The sequence below is a fragment of the Antechinus flavipes genome, chromosome 4 (assembly GCF_016432865.1).
Source record: "Antechinus flavipes isolate AdamAnt ecotype Samford, QLD, Australia chromosome 4, AdamAnt_v2, whole genome shotgun sequence".
Lineage (NCBI taxonomy): Eukaryota > Metazoa > Chordata > Mammalia > Dasyuromorphia > Dasyuridae > Antechinus > Antechinus flavipes.
The window spans coordinates 411137120-411154781 of NC_067401.1; the positions used below are offsets into that span (position 1 = coordinate 411137120).

Here is a 17662-nt window from a genome sequence, read left to right on the forward strand (position 1 = left end):
TATTTCTCACACCGTTTGCTTTTCTACAATCCATAATTTTTCCATCCTGCACAGTCTGTGTCTGTAGTGCCATTATCAAAAAGAGGGATCTGTAAAATTTTGGCCTAACTTTTCACTCTTAAAATGGAGATTTCATTAGTAATAACAGATGTTACATAGGCACAAGGGACGGAAATGGGCATCAAGTTTGATTGGCCAAACCATTTGGTCAAACTCAATTTAGTCTTCCTGTTTCTTTCCTCATATCCTTTAACCCATCTCCTTCCTCAGGAAATGAATTTAACTTCCACATTTATACCAGCTGTTTGGGAACTTTGTTCATGGCATTCATTAACTAGAAGAGGAACAGCCAAGTGATTTAACACAGGTTTGCAATAAATTAAGTCTGGCTAAAAAGAACTCCAAATTGCAATCAATAAAGAGACTAAATAAATATCTAAAGTATTACCCACAACACACTGTTATGATGTTTTTGGTAAGTGAGGTAGAATGAGAAGAATAGCAAATTGAGAGATCTGGGTTCTATTCCTTGATAGGTCAATGATTATTATGTGAACTTGGGCAAATGAAGGGTGCGGGCCACAGGATCACTAAGCTGCCTTTCAACTCAACACCCGAGATTTTCTGACTGAACTTATCTGAGGAATCATAACTGGCTCCTCAGTGTATATGGAAAGGACTGCTGAGTGTGAGGGAGCTCTGAAAGACTTTTTGAAATTATCTACAAGGCCATATCTCTTGTATGTCAAAGAGTCTTTGTAGGGAGGCCTCTTCTATTTTATCCAATTTCCCAGATGACTCAAAAAGGTAATCAGAAATCTGTTTTTCCTTCTTTTTTATATTTTTGTTTTTCCTTCTTGAAGATCATTCTTTTATTATAAATTTCTCTCTTACTGTGGGAAAAAAAGGACATTTTCTCTGGGAGCTTTGCTTCTTTTGGCTCTCGCTATTAAGAATGATCATTTCAGGATCTTTCTGTATCCAATAAGCATATTTAAAAACTAGCATGAACTAAGATTTTCTCCACTATTTTCTATTCCTTCATTTCAAAATTTTTGCTTGTTTCTATTTTAAAACAAAAAATTTGTTCCTATGCTTCTCCCTCTGTTCATCCGAAAATGAGTGAAAATCCTCTGCCTTTAGTTTGCTCTTAATTATCACATGCCTGGCACACTTGGCCAAATTCTTTGCAGCTGCCCTTTTAATGGAGGTGAATTTACTGGAATCTAAGTTGATTGCAACCTTTCCAGGAGGGTTTTTAAATACTTTCCACTGCAAGTTTCCCAAGCCTTACAGAATCACAGCCAACTTTAACTCTTTTGACATTCCTTTAAACTCTTTCCAATGTTTTGGGTTACTACTATTTCTATGACCCTGCATCAGTGCTGAAAATCTGGTGTTAGAATTCCTTAGGAAAGATTAAAAGAATGAAATTTGCATTACTTGAATGTGTGGGGAAGGGAAGAGAAAAAATGGGTAGAACAACAGTTTCAAGCATTGCTATCCAGAAGACTGAAGAAGAAAACCAAATAGCTCTCCAAAGAAAATTCAATAAAAAATAAACTGAAGTTGGTTCAACATTAAAATAGTCTATAAAGAGAAAAAATAAATGAAAGCATAATTTCCTGAATCCCTTTAAGCTAAATTGAACAAAATCCAAAGCAATGTAATTTAGGGTATAGTGATGTAATCATCAAAAACTTCCTAATCAACTAATGCCCACATCTTATTTATTCCTGAATTTAATAGATTGTTAGCATGAGGGAAGATTTCTCTTGATACTTGGCTGGCATCATAAGCCAAAGACTAAAAAAGCAAAAGATATAAAACCAAGGAGGAAAACTAACACCTTATTTTGTGTGATAAAATATTTCATGTGATAGAATAGAAGGGTTCTGTACAAACTGCTGCTACTTCATTCTAGAATTATCAGAATTTAGCAATCTGCTTTGAGAAATGTGTAAAGAGAACATGAAATGAACTAATTAATAATGGGTTTGTGGCATTTCAGCTACTTAAGACACCTATGAGAAGAGAACAAGTTGCAGTAATTTTTGGAAAAGTAATATTCCTATAATAGAGAAGCATTATTTTAGGGAGAAATAGGCAAAAGAAGCTGTCTAGATTCCAAAGTTCTTTTGTCAATGGGGGTGGTACACCCCCAAACACAGTGGGTGATAATTGATGGAAATATAATGGATGTGTGGACAACAAATGAAAACTCATCTCCAAATTTAAAAAGAAATCACAAAGTGACTACCTAGAATATTCAGCCAGGAACAACAACAAGAAAAAGATGTTAATTACTTGTAAAGAATATTGGAAAGAATTGTTGGTGAAATTGTGAACTGATCCAATCATTCTACAGAACATTTTGGAAGTTTGCCCAAAGGGCTATCAAACTGTTCATACTCTATATTCAGTTTTCATAATTCTCTCTCTGGATGCAGATGGCTCCCTCATCACAAGTCTATTGGAATTGACCTCAATCACTTCATTGTTGAAAAGAATTAAGTCTATCACAGTTGATCACTACATTATCTTGTTGTTGCTGTGTACAATGTTCTCTTGGTTCTACTCACTTCACTTAACATCCTTTCGTGTAAGTCTCTCTAGACCTTTTTGAAATCATCCTCCTGACTTTCATATAGAAGAATAATATTCCATAACATTCATATACCATAACTTATTCAGCTGTTCCCCAATTGATGGGCATCCGCTCAATTTCCAGTTCCTTGCTACTACAAAAAGGGCTACTAGGAAAGAATAATGATAAATGTTGGAGGGGATGGGAACTAGAACATTGTTCTATATTGTTTTATAAGAAAGGAATAAGCAAGATGATTTCAGAAAGGCCTGGAGAGACTTAAATGAACAGATGCTAAGTGAAGTGAATAGAACTAAGAGAACATTGTACACAGCAAAAACAAGACTATGTGATGATCAACGGTCTTGCAACCACCTTTTGGACACATGAATTTAGAAATATCAGAGACATTTTAACTCAACATATACAAAATGTTATTTTTCTCAAAACCCACTTTCCTCCGTTTTATTTGTCAAAGGTACTAGCATCTTCTCAGTCATCCAGGTTTGCATCTTAAATTTCATTTCCATTCTTCACTCTCCCCCCTAGCCAATCTGTCAACTTTAACTTTATAACATTTCTAGTATATGGTCCCTTCTCTGCTCTGAAACTGCTATCATCCTGGTACAGTTCTCTCATCTGTTCCTGCCTGGATTATCACAAGAGCCTGCTGGTGGATCTCCCTATTTGAAGTTGCCCTCACTCCCATCCATCCTTCACTTAGCCATCAAAGTGATCTTTTTAAAGCACAGGTCTGCCCATGAAATCAAATTGCAGAGGCTCCTTATTGCCTCTAGGATCAAACATAATAATCTATGTTTGGCATCCCAAGACCTTCAAAAACTGGCCTCTTCTGACCTTTCCAAACTTCTTCCTTTCTCCATTCTATAAACTCTATGATTCAATGACACTGGCTTCCTTGTTGTTCCTTGCACAAGATACTCCATTTCCCAAATCTGGCATTTTTACTGGTTACACCCCATGCATTTATTGCTTTCCTTCCTCATTTCCACATCCTAGATTCCTTGGCTTCCTTCAAGTCCCAGCTAAAATCCTTCCTTCTATTAAAAAAAAAAAAATCTTTTCGCTCTCTCGTAAAGCTAGTGCCTTACTTCTGCTGATTATCTCCAATTCCATATATATGAAAAAATATATGTTCATATATGAAGGGCTTCAACCCAATAGATATTCAATCTCCTGATTGCACAAGACTCCAAAAGCAAAATCTTTGGGGGTAAATGTGTCCTTGCTCTTTGATCAATCCCACTTTTACTCCAGCTTCTTCCTCCTTTTAACTTCCTAAACTCCACTGTCTGACACAGACCTAATATTCTAAAGGCACAGAAATTAATTTCTTTGGCATTTGAGGATTCTTGCTCATGTCAGATCATCGTAAAGCTTTCTGATACAGCACACATCCCCAAAAGGAGAACAAATGAACTAGAATTCCAATTTTTTGCAAGACTCTTTGATAAATCTTTATATCTTTAAAACGTTTTAGTCCATTTTCATTCAAGACATAAGAAAGCAATCTTTAATCTTGAATGCTACTTCTGTGTAGGGAGACTTTCTAAAGTACTACAACTATTTCTTCTTTTAACTTCCTATTCAGTATCCTCTTATAGAGGGGGTCCATGTTTAGAAAAAGAAGAGAGAAGCATTAACTTCCTAACTGAGTGGCAACTCAGCAAAGTAGAAAAATGGAGTCACAAGACCTATTTTCAAGTGCTGGCTCTCCTCCTAATTAGTTCTAAACCTTAGCAAATTCACTTTATATTCCTAATAGTTATGTTCTTCATCCGTAAGAAACAGATGGTGATGGTTGTACTAGATACTTCAGAGGTTTGTTGTGAAGATTAATAAGATACTCTAGGTAGAACACTTTGTATATTAGAAGACAGATGCAGATATAAGTTTTTATATGATACAACACTTACTCTATGCTTGAAAAGTGATGCTAGAAAAACCTTCCAAAGTTAGACATTTTTCTGCTTATAGTTATTAAGCTCAATTCAATGTTTGTTTTTCTAGTCTGATATTCTGGACACATCTAACCCAAACAGGATGTTTTACTCCTTAAGATTTCATTGAATCCTGCTGTCTGGTCCCCACCTGAAATCACAAGAATATGGATTTATATCCAAAGGAAAATGATGGGAATGTTGCCCTTGCTTACCAGGGAACAAAAGTATTGTTTGCTCTGTGTTTGACAACAACAACCAATTATAGTGTCACTAGCTATTGATAGGCAAAGCAAAGAATCTGTCTACTTTCTTCCTGTGTTCAAATTCAGTCCAACAAACATTATTAAATACCCATAATACCCAAAGGATCGTGCTAGATGAAGGAATATAAAGGAAAAAAAAAACAGAAAAACAATCCCTGCCCTCAAGGAGTTTACATTCTAATGTGAAAAGGGTCATACAATATTGAAACAGATAAATAGTTTCAAGATAATTTGGGAAAGAAGGGAGTATAGTATTTGTCTTTCATTTTCCAAGAAGATCAATGACATCATTGCAGAAGAGATACAAATAGAGTAATATAAGAAGGAAAATGAAACTAATTTAGAAAAAAATATTTAATTTTCAACACGTGCCTTATCTTCATTGTTAGGCCTTTTTTTTTTTTTTTTTTTTTACTTCTGAATGCCACTTTCTGAACTGTATGATGCATTAAAGAAAAGGAAGATTGCTCCCTAGCCACATGTTAAGAAGATAATTAGAATCTAGCCACCAGGGACTTTCAAAACTGCATACTGGTGTTACAAATGAAGCAACTGAGGCACAGAGAAGTTAAATGATCTACTTGATGGCTCACAACTTGTGTGTGACAGAACTGAAACAAGAACCCAGTTCTCTCTGCTTCCAGTCTGGTGCTGCACTAGTAGCCTTCTGAATATTTTCAACAACTGCCAAATTTGTAATCTTAACTAATGTTCTAACGGTTGGGGTTCAATAACATAGAAATAATAGCCATTTCTGAATAAAAGCACTCTACTTTTTAAAAAATAGTATATGTTGTCATTATAAAAAGATAAATATTATGTGTGTGTGTGTGTGTGTGTGTGTGAGACTTATAGTGCTGTCACCCCTAATGAAAGGCCTTCTATTGCTGCTATTATCAAACAACAGAGGCCAAGTACACAAAATCTCAAAACACCTGAGATACCAGCGGGTGCATGTGCTTTCCTACATTTCCAGTTGGAGGGGATAAATAACTGGTGAACTCTACTGAAAACAAAAGGAATCGGAGAAAAGCATCCCATGAGGGCAAGGCAAGATGGAGTAATAAAATAAGGAAAATGAGGCCAGATAAAGGAATAGGATAGCAGAACAAAAGGGTCAGGTTAGAAGAAGACTTAACTTGTTTTAGACTATAAAGGAATTACCTGTAAGCAATGTAATTTCATCAGAAATTGTTAGAAAAGCAAACTCGAACTATATCAAAACATCACCAATTTGTTACCAATGACTCATTATGAGGCTCTGGGAAAGGAACAAAACTCTTGAATAACATATACCTCCTAAGGGTGCTATTGTAGGGCTATTAGTTAATGTCTCAACGTGCTCTAAAATATAAAGTACTTTATAGCCTAGCAGTTTACTTTGGACCTCTAACAGTCAATTTTCTTGGGATACAATGAACTTGAATCAAGTTTTATGATGGGACATTAAAAATAATGAACGTGACTCTGGACACACAACATAGTCAATTTTCTTAAATGTTTCTGCCAGAAGCCTATTTGTAGTTAAAATAAACAGAAGACTGAAAAGCTCTGGGTATTCTCACAATACTGCTATCCTGATCCCTTACTATTTGAATAAATGGTCACTCTGGATAATGTATAAACTCAAGCTATCTAGACATATGGATTTTTATGGCTGGGACTATTTTGAAGGACTCATCTACTCTTGCTTAGCCAGTACTTCAATGTTCAGTGATTCTGCAGAGAAGAAAAAGTGTCTTAAATTGCAAGAATTCTTAGAGATAAGCTCAGTAAAGCAGAATTTTTCACTAACTCTGGTGTTAAGGGACAGAAGAATTCTAAATTAAGGAGCAAGCTTTCATCATTTTCAATCCCAAGGGCTTGTGAGATTAATCTTAACTATTGCTGTCATTCATTTGTCAAAGATTTACAAAGCATCTACTGTGTGCTGAACACTAGACCCTAAAGGAGTTACAAATCCTCTATAAGACATAGCCCCTGATTTCATGAACAGTGTATTCTAGTAACTTATGGAATAGTATTATAAAATGTACAAATTTGCTTTTCTTGGAAAGCTGAGGGCTGAGAGAAGTGATTTGTGATATAAATGGTTTATATTTATAAACACATCAGTATACTAGTAATATGCCATCCCAGAAACTTGAAATTATCCTCAGACATCAGGCTTCTCCATTATAGCATGAGGAAAAATGGAGGGAAGATATTTTTACAAATAAGAAAATTGTATGGCAGCTGTCCAAGATTTTCCTTAATAATACACAGTAATCCCTCAATATCCATGTTAATGGAAACAGGTAGTGACATGTCTAATCCCAAACTGCACACAATCCAAAACTGATTGATTTGTGGCTTTAGAAATGCATCAAGGTAAACTCAATGATCTGTACATTTTCAGCAACCCAAATGAAATAATGAAGTTTCACTGGAAAGATTGATTAATTTAAAAGCTACCTTATTCCTCATCCTGGTTCCAGATCACAGATAGAGGAAATGAGCCCTTGCTAATGTCTAATCTTTGACTTTCCACTTTTATCCTCAAAATGAGCCCAAGTCCAGTTACTACATTCATTCTGGTTTACATCATTAGGTATAGCCAAAAATAAAATCCCACCAGAGTTTCAAAGAGGAAAAAAAAAAAAAAAACACAGTGTGCTGATAACATTTCATACCTGGCTAAAAGTTCACTTTATCGGTCTTAAATGTGCCATACTTACTTCCTGAGCACTGTCCTGCATTCTGATGAATTTTGGCTTCTATCTTCTTCACAGTTTGGGCTCTTCAGGTTGCCATACCTGTATGACAAAATGAACACATTAACTGGCACCTGAAAAGAATGCAATTCAAATTTTGTAACAAGATATGCTAGGAAAAATTTGCTAAAGGATATTGAACTATGGCTTTTTCCATAGAACTGAGGTTCTTTAAAAATCTAAAAAAAAAAAAGATTGGGAAATAACTTAATAATAGTTGGTTGTCATGATAACCTCATTATACTTAAAACTGTTTCAAGATAAATATACAAATTATATAACAGAATATCCAATTACCTCAATTTCACTGTTTACTTTAATGGCATTATGAACATAATTACATCTTCAACTGTTTTGTTTATTTTTTAAACACTGCATTTTGGGAGTACATAAATATAATAAAATGTTACTGTGCTATAAGAAACGATGAGCATGGTGAATGCAGAGAAGTCTGGAAAGACATATAACTAGATACAAAGTATAATAAGCAAAATCTGGAAAAACAATATATACAACAGCTAAACACTGTAAAAAAAAAAAATGAACAAAACTGAATAAAATCTGAACATTGGGAAGTTACAAAGAACAAACTTGACCCCAAAGGAGATATCTAAGAAATCCTTGTCCCTTTGTAAAAATAAGTATTCAGGAGTATGATGGTATGTATCTGTGAATAATGATGATGAAGACAATGTCAATGCAAACAATACCAGATTTTTTTCCAAAATACTGATTAGTTTTAATGATTTTTCTCTTTTTCCTTTAAAAAATACCTTATTATAATGTATGGCTCATTGGAAAGATGAAGGGGGAAGGAGACAGAGGAAAGTGGTACTTTCAATTCCACTTTTTTAAAGAACTTTATTTCCCTTAGCAAATGAAGGTACCTTAAGATATCTATTCTTTTGAAGCATGTGATGATTCTAAGACATAAGATTTCTCATTAAGCCTTTTGAGGCTTTCTGTAGGGCAGTGGTGTCAAACTCAAATAGTTTGGGGACCACCAAAATTTATATAAGGACCCCTGTTAGCACATATTGACTAAAAAAAAATCACATATTAACATTTTTTATATTTTAGTAGATTTTTTATTTATTTTATAAAATGTCCCTCAATTACATTTGTAACTAGTTCAGGGTTTCATTGTATTTGACATCTATTCTGTGGAACACTGGAATTGAAAGTACTATAAGGCTATTCTCAAAGTATTCAAAGGAAAACAGCAACTGTTTTTCCTAAGCCAATATTCTTCCATCTTCTATGAATCGCACATAAAGTAATTCTGTTCACATCAAACTGCTTACTTTGGTTACTTTGGAGTATAAGGAAGAAAGGAACAACCATTTATTAAATGTTTACTATGTGTCAGGCACTCTACCTTTATCAGCATTATTTCACTTGATCCTCATAACCCTGTAAGGTAGGTACTAATACTATCCTTATTTTACAATTGAGGAAACTGAAGTAGACAGAGGTTAGATGACTTGCCAAAGATCATATAGCTAGAAACTATGTGAATATAAGCTCCTAACAAACAGGTGATGCAACTTTTCACTGTCTTTTCATAATGTGGGCAATTTTAATGAAGAAAATAATGACAATGACAAAATCATAAATTCATCAAAACCCCCAGAATGCAAATGTACTGTTTGTGAACAAAACTTCTGTGAATTAGGCCACAAAACTAGATGATCTGGATCATCCATTTCCAAAGTAGATATTGTTTTGAAATCAAGCTGGATAAATCTGGGCCAAATTCATTCAATAATAATTTAATTTCTCTGCTCCCATTTGACCATGAATTCCCTGAGCAAAAATTAGAAATTCTAATATGAATATATTAAATATTACCTAAAATGTACTTTTAGATAACCAATGTTCCTTTTATATTAAATGTAAGAATATTATACTTATAAGTATGTAACTATTTTATTCATAAAAGACAGTATTAGATAAATTCTAAGTTCTCAAGAATTCTTTAATTTCTAATCCTTCATGCAGCTATATTTCGGTTCTCATTCTATCTATTAAGAATTTATAAGTTTTTTGAGGTTAAACATCATCATAATCTGTCCCAAAACCTTGATAATTAAAGCTTCTATCATCAGAGATTTCTAATTATCTCTAAATAATAAGCATTCTTCAAGCTTTCATTTAATAATGTTAAGACTCCAATAACCTTATGGTCTCTTGTTGCTAGGATATAAAAATCTTTTATTAAGTAAAAGTCTCCCTTCTGGCTTGATTTGATGCCAGTTCATCTGGCTCCACCTCAGATTGCTGTGCCCCAGTACAGGCTCATTTCTAGCCCCTAGACTCCCTTAATCCACCTGCTTCTTTCTTTGGATCATCAGCCTTCTGGCTTTCTTGGCCTCCCAGAGACATTTTCCATGGCTCCACACCCTCTGCTGTTCCTCTTTGTTTCTTTCTGCAGCTGTTACTTGGGGGACTTCCAGAACTTCCAGGTGTATCTCATGGGACAAAAGAACTCATTAGAGAAAGGTTTATTCTCCCCCTGTGTGGGCAAAATGGGGAATAGAAAATGATTTCACCAAGTAGGTATATGCAGTTACCTTTTGAGAATCTATCTTTGACTACCATCCTTGTGAAGACTATCCTTAAGTTTCTCCAAATATGCTTTATGGGTGAAAAAAATGCAATGGCTGTAGTAAATTGTGATCTTGTCAATCTGATGCAGAGGAAATTTTTTATCTAATTATTAGAACTCATGAATTATATCAATTAAATTATTTGCTTTTTCTTCAAATAACAAAGATGGGCTTTATATATTTAGGTTTTTCATTATATTAAATGCTTCTGACCCTCTCAGTGCAGTAAGCCAGAATAGAGAGAGAAAGAGTAGTTGCATCTACTTTTCTTAGAAAATGTATTTGGAATAAGAGATTCCAGATTTTCCTTCTCCCTGACTTGACTAGAACTTTGTGCTATTCTTTGCTCAAACATCATGTTGGGGAGCTACTTGTTTTATAGGATAAAGCAGTAGTCAGAAAAATGTGTGTTCAAATCCCTATTCTGTTATTTATTATTCATATGAAGACTTGACTGATTCCCCCAGCTCTTAATACTCCCAAATTATTTTTATATCATAGATATATCAATAATGTACATGTTGTATTTCTCAACAGAATGGAAGCTCCTTAAGAGCATGGATTAGTTTCTTTTTGTTTTTGTAATCCCATTACTTTATTCAGTGATTTGCATATAGTAAACACCAAATAAATGTTTGTTGTTGAATTGACATCAATCCTAGCAACCCTGAGAAATGCGTAGGGTAAATACAATCATAGCGAATACAATAGAAAATGCTTTTATATTTGTGCCCCCACAGCAATCATTTTCCAGATCATATGCTCACATTTAGAACTAGAAGAAACTTGAAGTGTAAAATCCACCATTTTGCATAGAAATAAAACAGGTTCAGAGTAATAACTATGACTTTACACATAGAAGTGCTAAGGGGCAAAAGAAGAATTCAATTCCAAGCTCTCCCACCCCAAAATAAGCACTTTCTCATTACATAAGCAACCAAGGTTCAGAGCAACTGAGTGATTTGTCATATAAGTTAACAATTGTCAGAGCTAGTATTTAAGTCCCAGACTTGTATTTTCCAATCCAGATCCTCATAAGGCTAAATTATGAAAATGTAGCCTAAATATTAATAACAATAGTTTGTACAACAGAAGAAGTACAAAGCCAAGATTAGAAGGGAAATCTTAATGAGCAGGAGAAAGGTGAAAAATGGAAAGCACCTTGAAATATGCATCTTCCAGAGGCCCCCTATCAGTTATCTAAGAATTATTTCTATTGCTATATATATTTTTTTACTCTTAAAGAACTTTACAGATGAATGATGACAGTTATCTCCTCAATGGAAGTAGAAGTTCACAAATCAAATAATATGAAATCTGGCATTAGAGTTCACAGACTTGTGGTCTGAGATTAGACCACCTTAGTTACCTTACAACAGTGTTTTCGGGTGAATTAGAGTTTCTTTGATGCTTGCCTGGGCCCACTCATATCTTTCCCACAAACTCAAAGTCAAATTCGATTTATTTAAGCTAGTGTGGCAAATAAAATAGGTTTTTCTATAGAATAGGTCAGTCAAAATGTTTCCCCACCCCCCAAAAAAAATCTTTTCAAAACTCTCCTGGAAGTAAACATCAAGCTCCAACTTCTTAAAAAGATTTATGAGTCACAAACTGGATACCTTAAAGTCATAAAATTCAAATAAAAAATATAAAGTCTCAGAAATTTTGGCTTTGTGTATAATTATCCAGTGAGTGGGAAAAAATGTTGTTAAGCGATGAGGTGCAAGAAAGATGGAAGCAGAGAAAGTTAAAGCTGGAAGCAGAGAAAGTTAAAGCTGTCAGGGAGTTTAGAAATAATTGAGAATCCCTTCAGTTTGTAGAGAAAGCAACAGAACTCAGAAAGGTCAATTGATCACCCATGGTCAGACAGCCAACTTAGAGAAGAATCCAATTTTCCTGGTTCTGCCTCAGTGCTTTTTCTACCATGCCCTAGTTCTACCCAGGCTGTCAAATTTCTGCTAAGAAGTTGCAAAATTTAGTTCTGAGTAATTATTTACTGGACCATAATAATGATGGGAAGGGTGGTAATAGTTAACTGATTTCTGATTAGTAAGCAGAAAATTGTGACTAAGAAAGGAACAGCTGATTTTGTTGAAGTCTATGTAAGGCAAATAAAATGTATTTTAATTTTGGACAAGTGAGTTATTCAAAAATCATATAGAGTGTGGGATGGTGATACACCTGTAATCCCTGCTATCGGACAGCATGTGGCTGGCAGTTCTCAGAAATTCTGAGATTCAATAGGCTAAGCTGGACACTGAGTCCAGCACCATGGTGAGGTCGGGGCAAGAGAGTTCCTATAAAGGGACAAAACAAGCCAAGACAGAAACTAAGCAGATCAAAATTCCTGAGCCCATCTACAGCAGGGCTGGGGATGTATGTGACTGCTACATTTCCGGCCTGAAAAAAAAAAAAAAAAACAAAAAAAAAAAAAACAGGAAGACCAAATCTCAAACACACACACACACACACACACACAAACACACCTCCCCCCAAAAAAGCCAAAAGTGTCCTAGAGGAATCAAGGTCCCTTTCAGCTCTAAAATTGTGTGCTTCAGTGAAAGCCTCCTTGCACAGGGGCCTTTCAACCTAATATGATTCTAAGAAATGAAGGAGGCAGGGTCCAGGAAGCAATGCAGTAGGTCTTCCTCCATAGGCTCTTCTAAGTTCTAATAAGGCAGCTGGGAACAAGGACAGGGTAGACAGAGCAGCTGTGTGTGTGTGGTGTGGGAGTATTAGGGAGGTACAAACTGTGAGAAAAATAGGGAAATCATATTGGAAGCCAGTGATTTATGAAATTGTGCTTTTGGTAAGCTTAGTTGCACCAAGTAACTGTGACCTAAGAAAACCATCCATTTAAACTACGTTGAAAGAGTGAGTAATGGGGGGCTTCAAAGGGAAATATAACCTTCACTCAATTGGGGTCATGCAAGTGAAATTATCTGTAGATGTCTGGAACAGCCAGCACCTTCTTTGATGAAAATATGGACTTTAACCTAAGAATCAGTAACAAAATTTAAAGATCAATAACAAAAAAAAAAAAAAAAAAAAAAGAGGGAGGGAAGCCTACCCATTAAAGGCAACCAGGTTGCCTAGTGGATAGCATGCAGATCTAGGAGCCAGGGAAACCTGAGGTCAAACTTTGCCTCAGACATTTATTAGTTAGCTCTGTGATCCTGGACAAGTCACCCACATTTCTGATTCACTTTCCTCATCTATAAAATGGGAATAACAATAGTACCAAAATGACAAGATTATTGTTGGGATCAAATGATATATAATGAGTTATATGTGTATAATGAGATATATAATGTTATAATAGAAGGCACCTGAGAAATCATCTAGCTCAATCCCTTTATTTTATATATCAAAGAGGTTAAGTGATCTCTAGAATTCACAGAGCTAGTTAATGACAGAAGGAGAACTTAAACCAGGTCTTCAGACTCTCGGATACCACATAATGTATCAGTAAATATTATTATTCTTATAAATAATTAAAATATAAATCTTATCATTATTATAAAGTACTATCCAAATGCTAGCTTTCTTATTAATTAATTGAGTGTCCTCTAGGACAGGTATCTCCATTCAAATATGTCTGAGGAATATGTCCTGAAGAATATGGCTAGCTACAGCACCTGTGGTTACTTAGAGAGGGAAGACAAGTTGACAAAAGAAAGAAAAAGAAGATTCCAGGCAGAGTCAGGGATTGATTTTCCTGTGCCTTTCCTATAGGAGACACTTATTAAACAAGGACTAGAAAAGTTGGAAGATTCGTGGTACCATAAAATTTTAGACAAGACTCAAGATGAGTCCAAACAAAAGTTGGATTCCAATTATTAGAAAACTGTGCAGGGAATTCCTGTAGGAAGGGGATAGATTTATTTCTGAACAGTGGACTACATTCCTGCCATATAACCCTGGAAAGTCTCAATAGAAACATTTTGTGAGTGCAATAGGTCTATCTTTATGGTAAAAAGAGGGTAGTAGCATAGAAATGATTCTCCCATATTATGTTCAGCCAAAGCTTGAAGGACACTATTAAGTGTCTTAGCATCCAATAATAAATATTCCTTTTTAAAAAAGAATACATACAAGATCCAAGACATCAAAACTAGTTATTTCTATGAATCATTTTGGGGATACCATGTGGTACTGAAGGTAGAAAATACTTAAGGATGGGAAGGGTCTTGGTTAGATGGAAACCTTTGCAACTTAAAAGGACCTTTTGACATATACTCAGCTGCCATTTAGACAGTAGGGATAGCATAGATGGTTTCTCAGGCATCTTTCCACTCTGAGGCTTTGACTCTTTGAAGGCCCAGAGATGTTAAGGGCCAAGGTCACACAGCTGGCTGCCACTCTAGCCTATCGACAGGACATTAGAATGTCTATTTGATCTTTGTAACATCTGTGCATTTCCACATTATTGAAATAGCTTTAAAGATCTACACTTACACAGCAAATGACAAATTCTATGATTTGCAGAGCCAAAATTCCCTCTCCTAGTTAATAACTACAAAATGCAATTTAATTTCCATCAATAATCAGAAAAGTAACTTTACCTCAGCAACATCTGCAACTCCACTTTTTTTAAGATGAAGACCACAAAAACAGGACTAATAGTTTACTATTCGTTTTACTATTAAACAAAGAAAAAAGAAAAGAAGTCTTCCTTCTATCCTCTCCCCATCTCATCCCACTTCACTTCCAAATTCAGTCATTTTTTAAACATGATCACTATCACTCTGGGTATAGGATTTCACAATTTTTCTTCAGATCTGTTTCTCTTTTTCTGGCCTATTTTGTGCATCCTTCCATCCCTTGGGCCTGTCTGTAACCCCTCCTTATTTCTAATTTTTAATCCGAAACACTTTACTTACTAACTAACATTCTACAGTTGCTGCTGCAAAAATAAGCTCAAGTAAAAGAAAGTGTGTGTGTGTGTGTGTGTGTGTGTGTGTGTGTGTGTGTGTGTATGCACATGCAAAACTGTGGGGTGTCAATGGCGACTTGAAGAATAAGTTTCAAGACTTGAGATTTCCTAGGCCAAATAGTTTGGCTCTGCACTAGGAATGAAGACATGGCTGGCTACTCATCTTACAAGAGGATCTTGAGGCAATTATTTTCTCTATTAGCACAAAGAATCGCTGGCTAATTTGTGATATTTTTCTGCATATCTGACAGTTTCCTGTTATTATAGTCTATTGGTTTATACTATAGACTATTGTTTTCCTCTCCCACATTTAAAAACAACAAAACATGGGCTTAACACAAAACTATCAAAACCAACAGTCTTGACAGAGAAACCAAAGGTCAAAAAGTTTTATTCATCAGGGCTAGAGAAATCCAAGGAACAGCTAATTGGTTCAATGGAAAGAGTTTGGGGTCTGAAGTCAGAAAGACTTCTCTTCATGAGTTCAAATACAGTTAGACACTTGCTAGCTATGTGACCCTGGACCAGTCACTCAATATGTTTGCCTCATTTCCTCCTCTATAAAAAGAACCCAGGAAGGAAATGGCAAACCATTATATCTCTGCCAAGAAAACCTCAAATGGGGTCATGAAGAGTTGGACATGACTAAATAACAAAGAGCAGTCAATCCAATGCCACATTCAAAACCAAATTTACTTAAACATAAGGATGAAAAAAAAATAAGAAAATTGTAATTAGAAACATGAAAAAACAAGTTTTAAAAGCAATTAGTCCTTTTTCAGTTCAAAGTATTGCAAATAACCTAAATAAAAAATTAACTGAGGATGTTCTTAAATTTTTATAAACAGAACATAAGTGAGATGATATACGGTAGATTCCTTTTAGTTTTAAGGAAAAAATGTCTGTCTCCCTATTTTTTACTGTCAAGAATACAATTTCACCTCTCTCTTATAAACAATCCTTCTGATTATCAAATATAAATTGTTAGACTTTATTTTTCAGTATGTTTCTGTATCCCATTAAAATCCTATTTTGATTCTCCAACTTTGACATGGTGATAAGTCTAAATGGCAGTTGGGTATATGCCGAAAGACCCTTTTAAATTGGAAAGTCTTCTATTCAACCAAGATCATTCCCACCCTCAAATATTTTCCACTTCCAATACAACACCCTACCCCTAAAATGATTCATAGAAACAAATAGTTTTGATATCCTAGATCTTTTATGTATTCACTTTTAAAAAAAAAAGTATTCATTACTGGATGCTAAGATATTTAACAGTGTCCTTTAAGCTTTGGCTGAACATTAATATGGGAGCATCATTTCTAACCTGCCACCCCCCTCCCTCTACCACAGAGATAGGCTTTTGCATTCACCAAATGTTTTTATTGAGAATTCCCAGGTTTGTGTGGCAGGAATCTAATCCACTGTACTGAAATAAATCAACATTTGCAAAAGACAACTAAATCAGCACAGAAAGGAATTTTATTACTTTCCTTCATGTGTGGTCTTAATCTTACCTAACTTTAAAATAGCAGATTAAACATTTCTGGTCAATGCATAGTAGTGTCATGTGGTTGCATGGAGGAGAGAGGCCAGCTTTTTTAGCATGCTGTGGATAAACTTGGTCCTTTGATTTAGTCATGTTTTCCCGAGTTGAGTTCATCTCTGTCGTGGCTGCAAAAAGGCATGCTGTTTGAGCTCAGCTCTCGGTGATGGCTCACCCAGCCCTGTTCCTCAGCACCTTGACTGAGGAAGGCTGAATCCATGTGCACAAGTTTTTGGAGACCCTCTCCTAAAAGACGAATCTTACCCTCCTGTGTCATGTTGAACATAATGCCCTTAACAGACTGTTTGTTAGACTGTAACACAGTCAAATGAAGTGTGAATTATTGTGAAGCTCTTAATGTCTCAATCATTTCATGTACAAAACAACTACTTTTCCCTATTCTGTCAAAAGCAGGATAGTAAAAGCAAGAAACCTTTCTGATACTACTCCCAGTTCCAAGCTTAGATCGTCATTTCTGTGTTAGAGACATTTCCAAATCTACACATGTAACTTATCATTATTTCCCCATCACTTCTCCTAATTCTTATTTAGTTTCATTTTTAAAACTCTCTGTAACTAAAGCCCAACTTAAAAAAATAATAATTTTACCACCACATGTACATCGTTCATCAGTTCTTTCCTGTCTAAGGGTCATCTGTACTTGGGCAGGAAATGCTATTTAAACTTATCCCTTATGATAAGCAGGGGGGAAAAAACGAACTTTAAAAAAGCTTCTGGTTTTCTAAGGAATTTTCACCCTTTCCAGGATATCCATTATGTTAGAGCCATAAGCTAGGAAGGAAATGGGGGTGGCAGTAAGATTTTCTGTGAGTTGTCTCCTTTAGGTTATATGGGATGAGCATCTTGGGACTCGCAGAGCAATAATTTTCATATTTTATTTTTACACTCATCAGTATGGTGGGGACAAAAACGTCCATGAAGAAACTATCTACTTATGTCTCTTGCCATTATATTTAATTCAATTCATCCACTATTTATTA

At 35.1% G+C, this 17662-nt stretch overlaps 1 protein-coding gene across 2 annotated transcripts in view; it reads right to left on the minus strand.

The window, feature by feature from the left end:
• Positions 1–17662, minus strand: part of RGL1 (ral guanine nucleotide dissociation stimulator like 1) — a 204071-nt gene that overhangs the window by 75516 nt on the left and 110893 nt on the right. For both annotated transcript variants that reach the window (XM_051998795.1, XM_051998796.1), the window contains exon 4: positions 7532–7609. In XM_051998795.1, coding sequence (XP_051854755.1) covers positions 7532–7609 — 78 coding nt within the window. The remainder of the gene's footprint in view (positions 1–7531; positions 7610–17662) is intronic.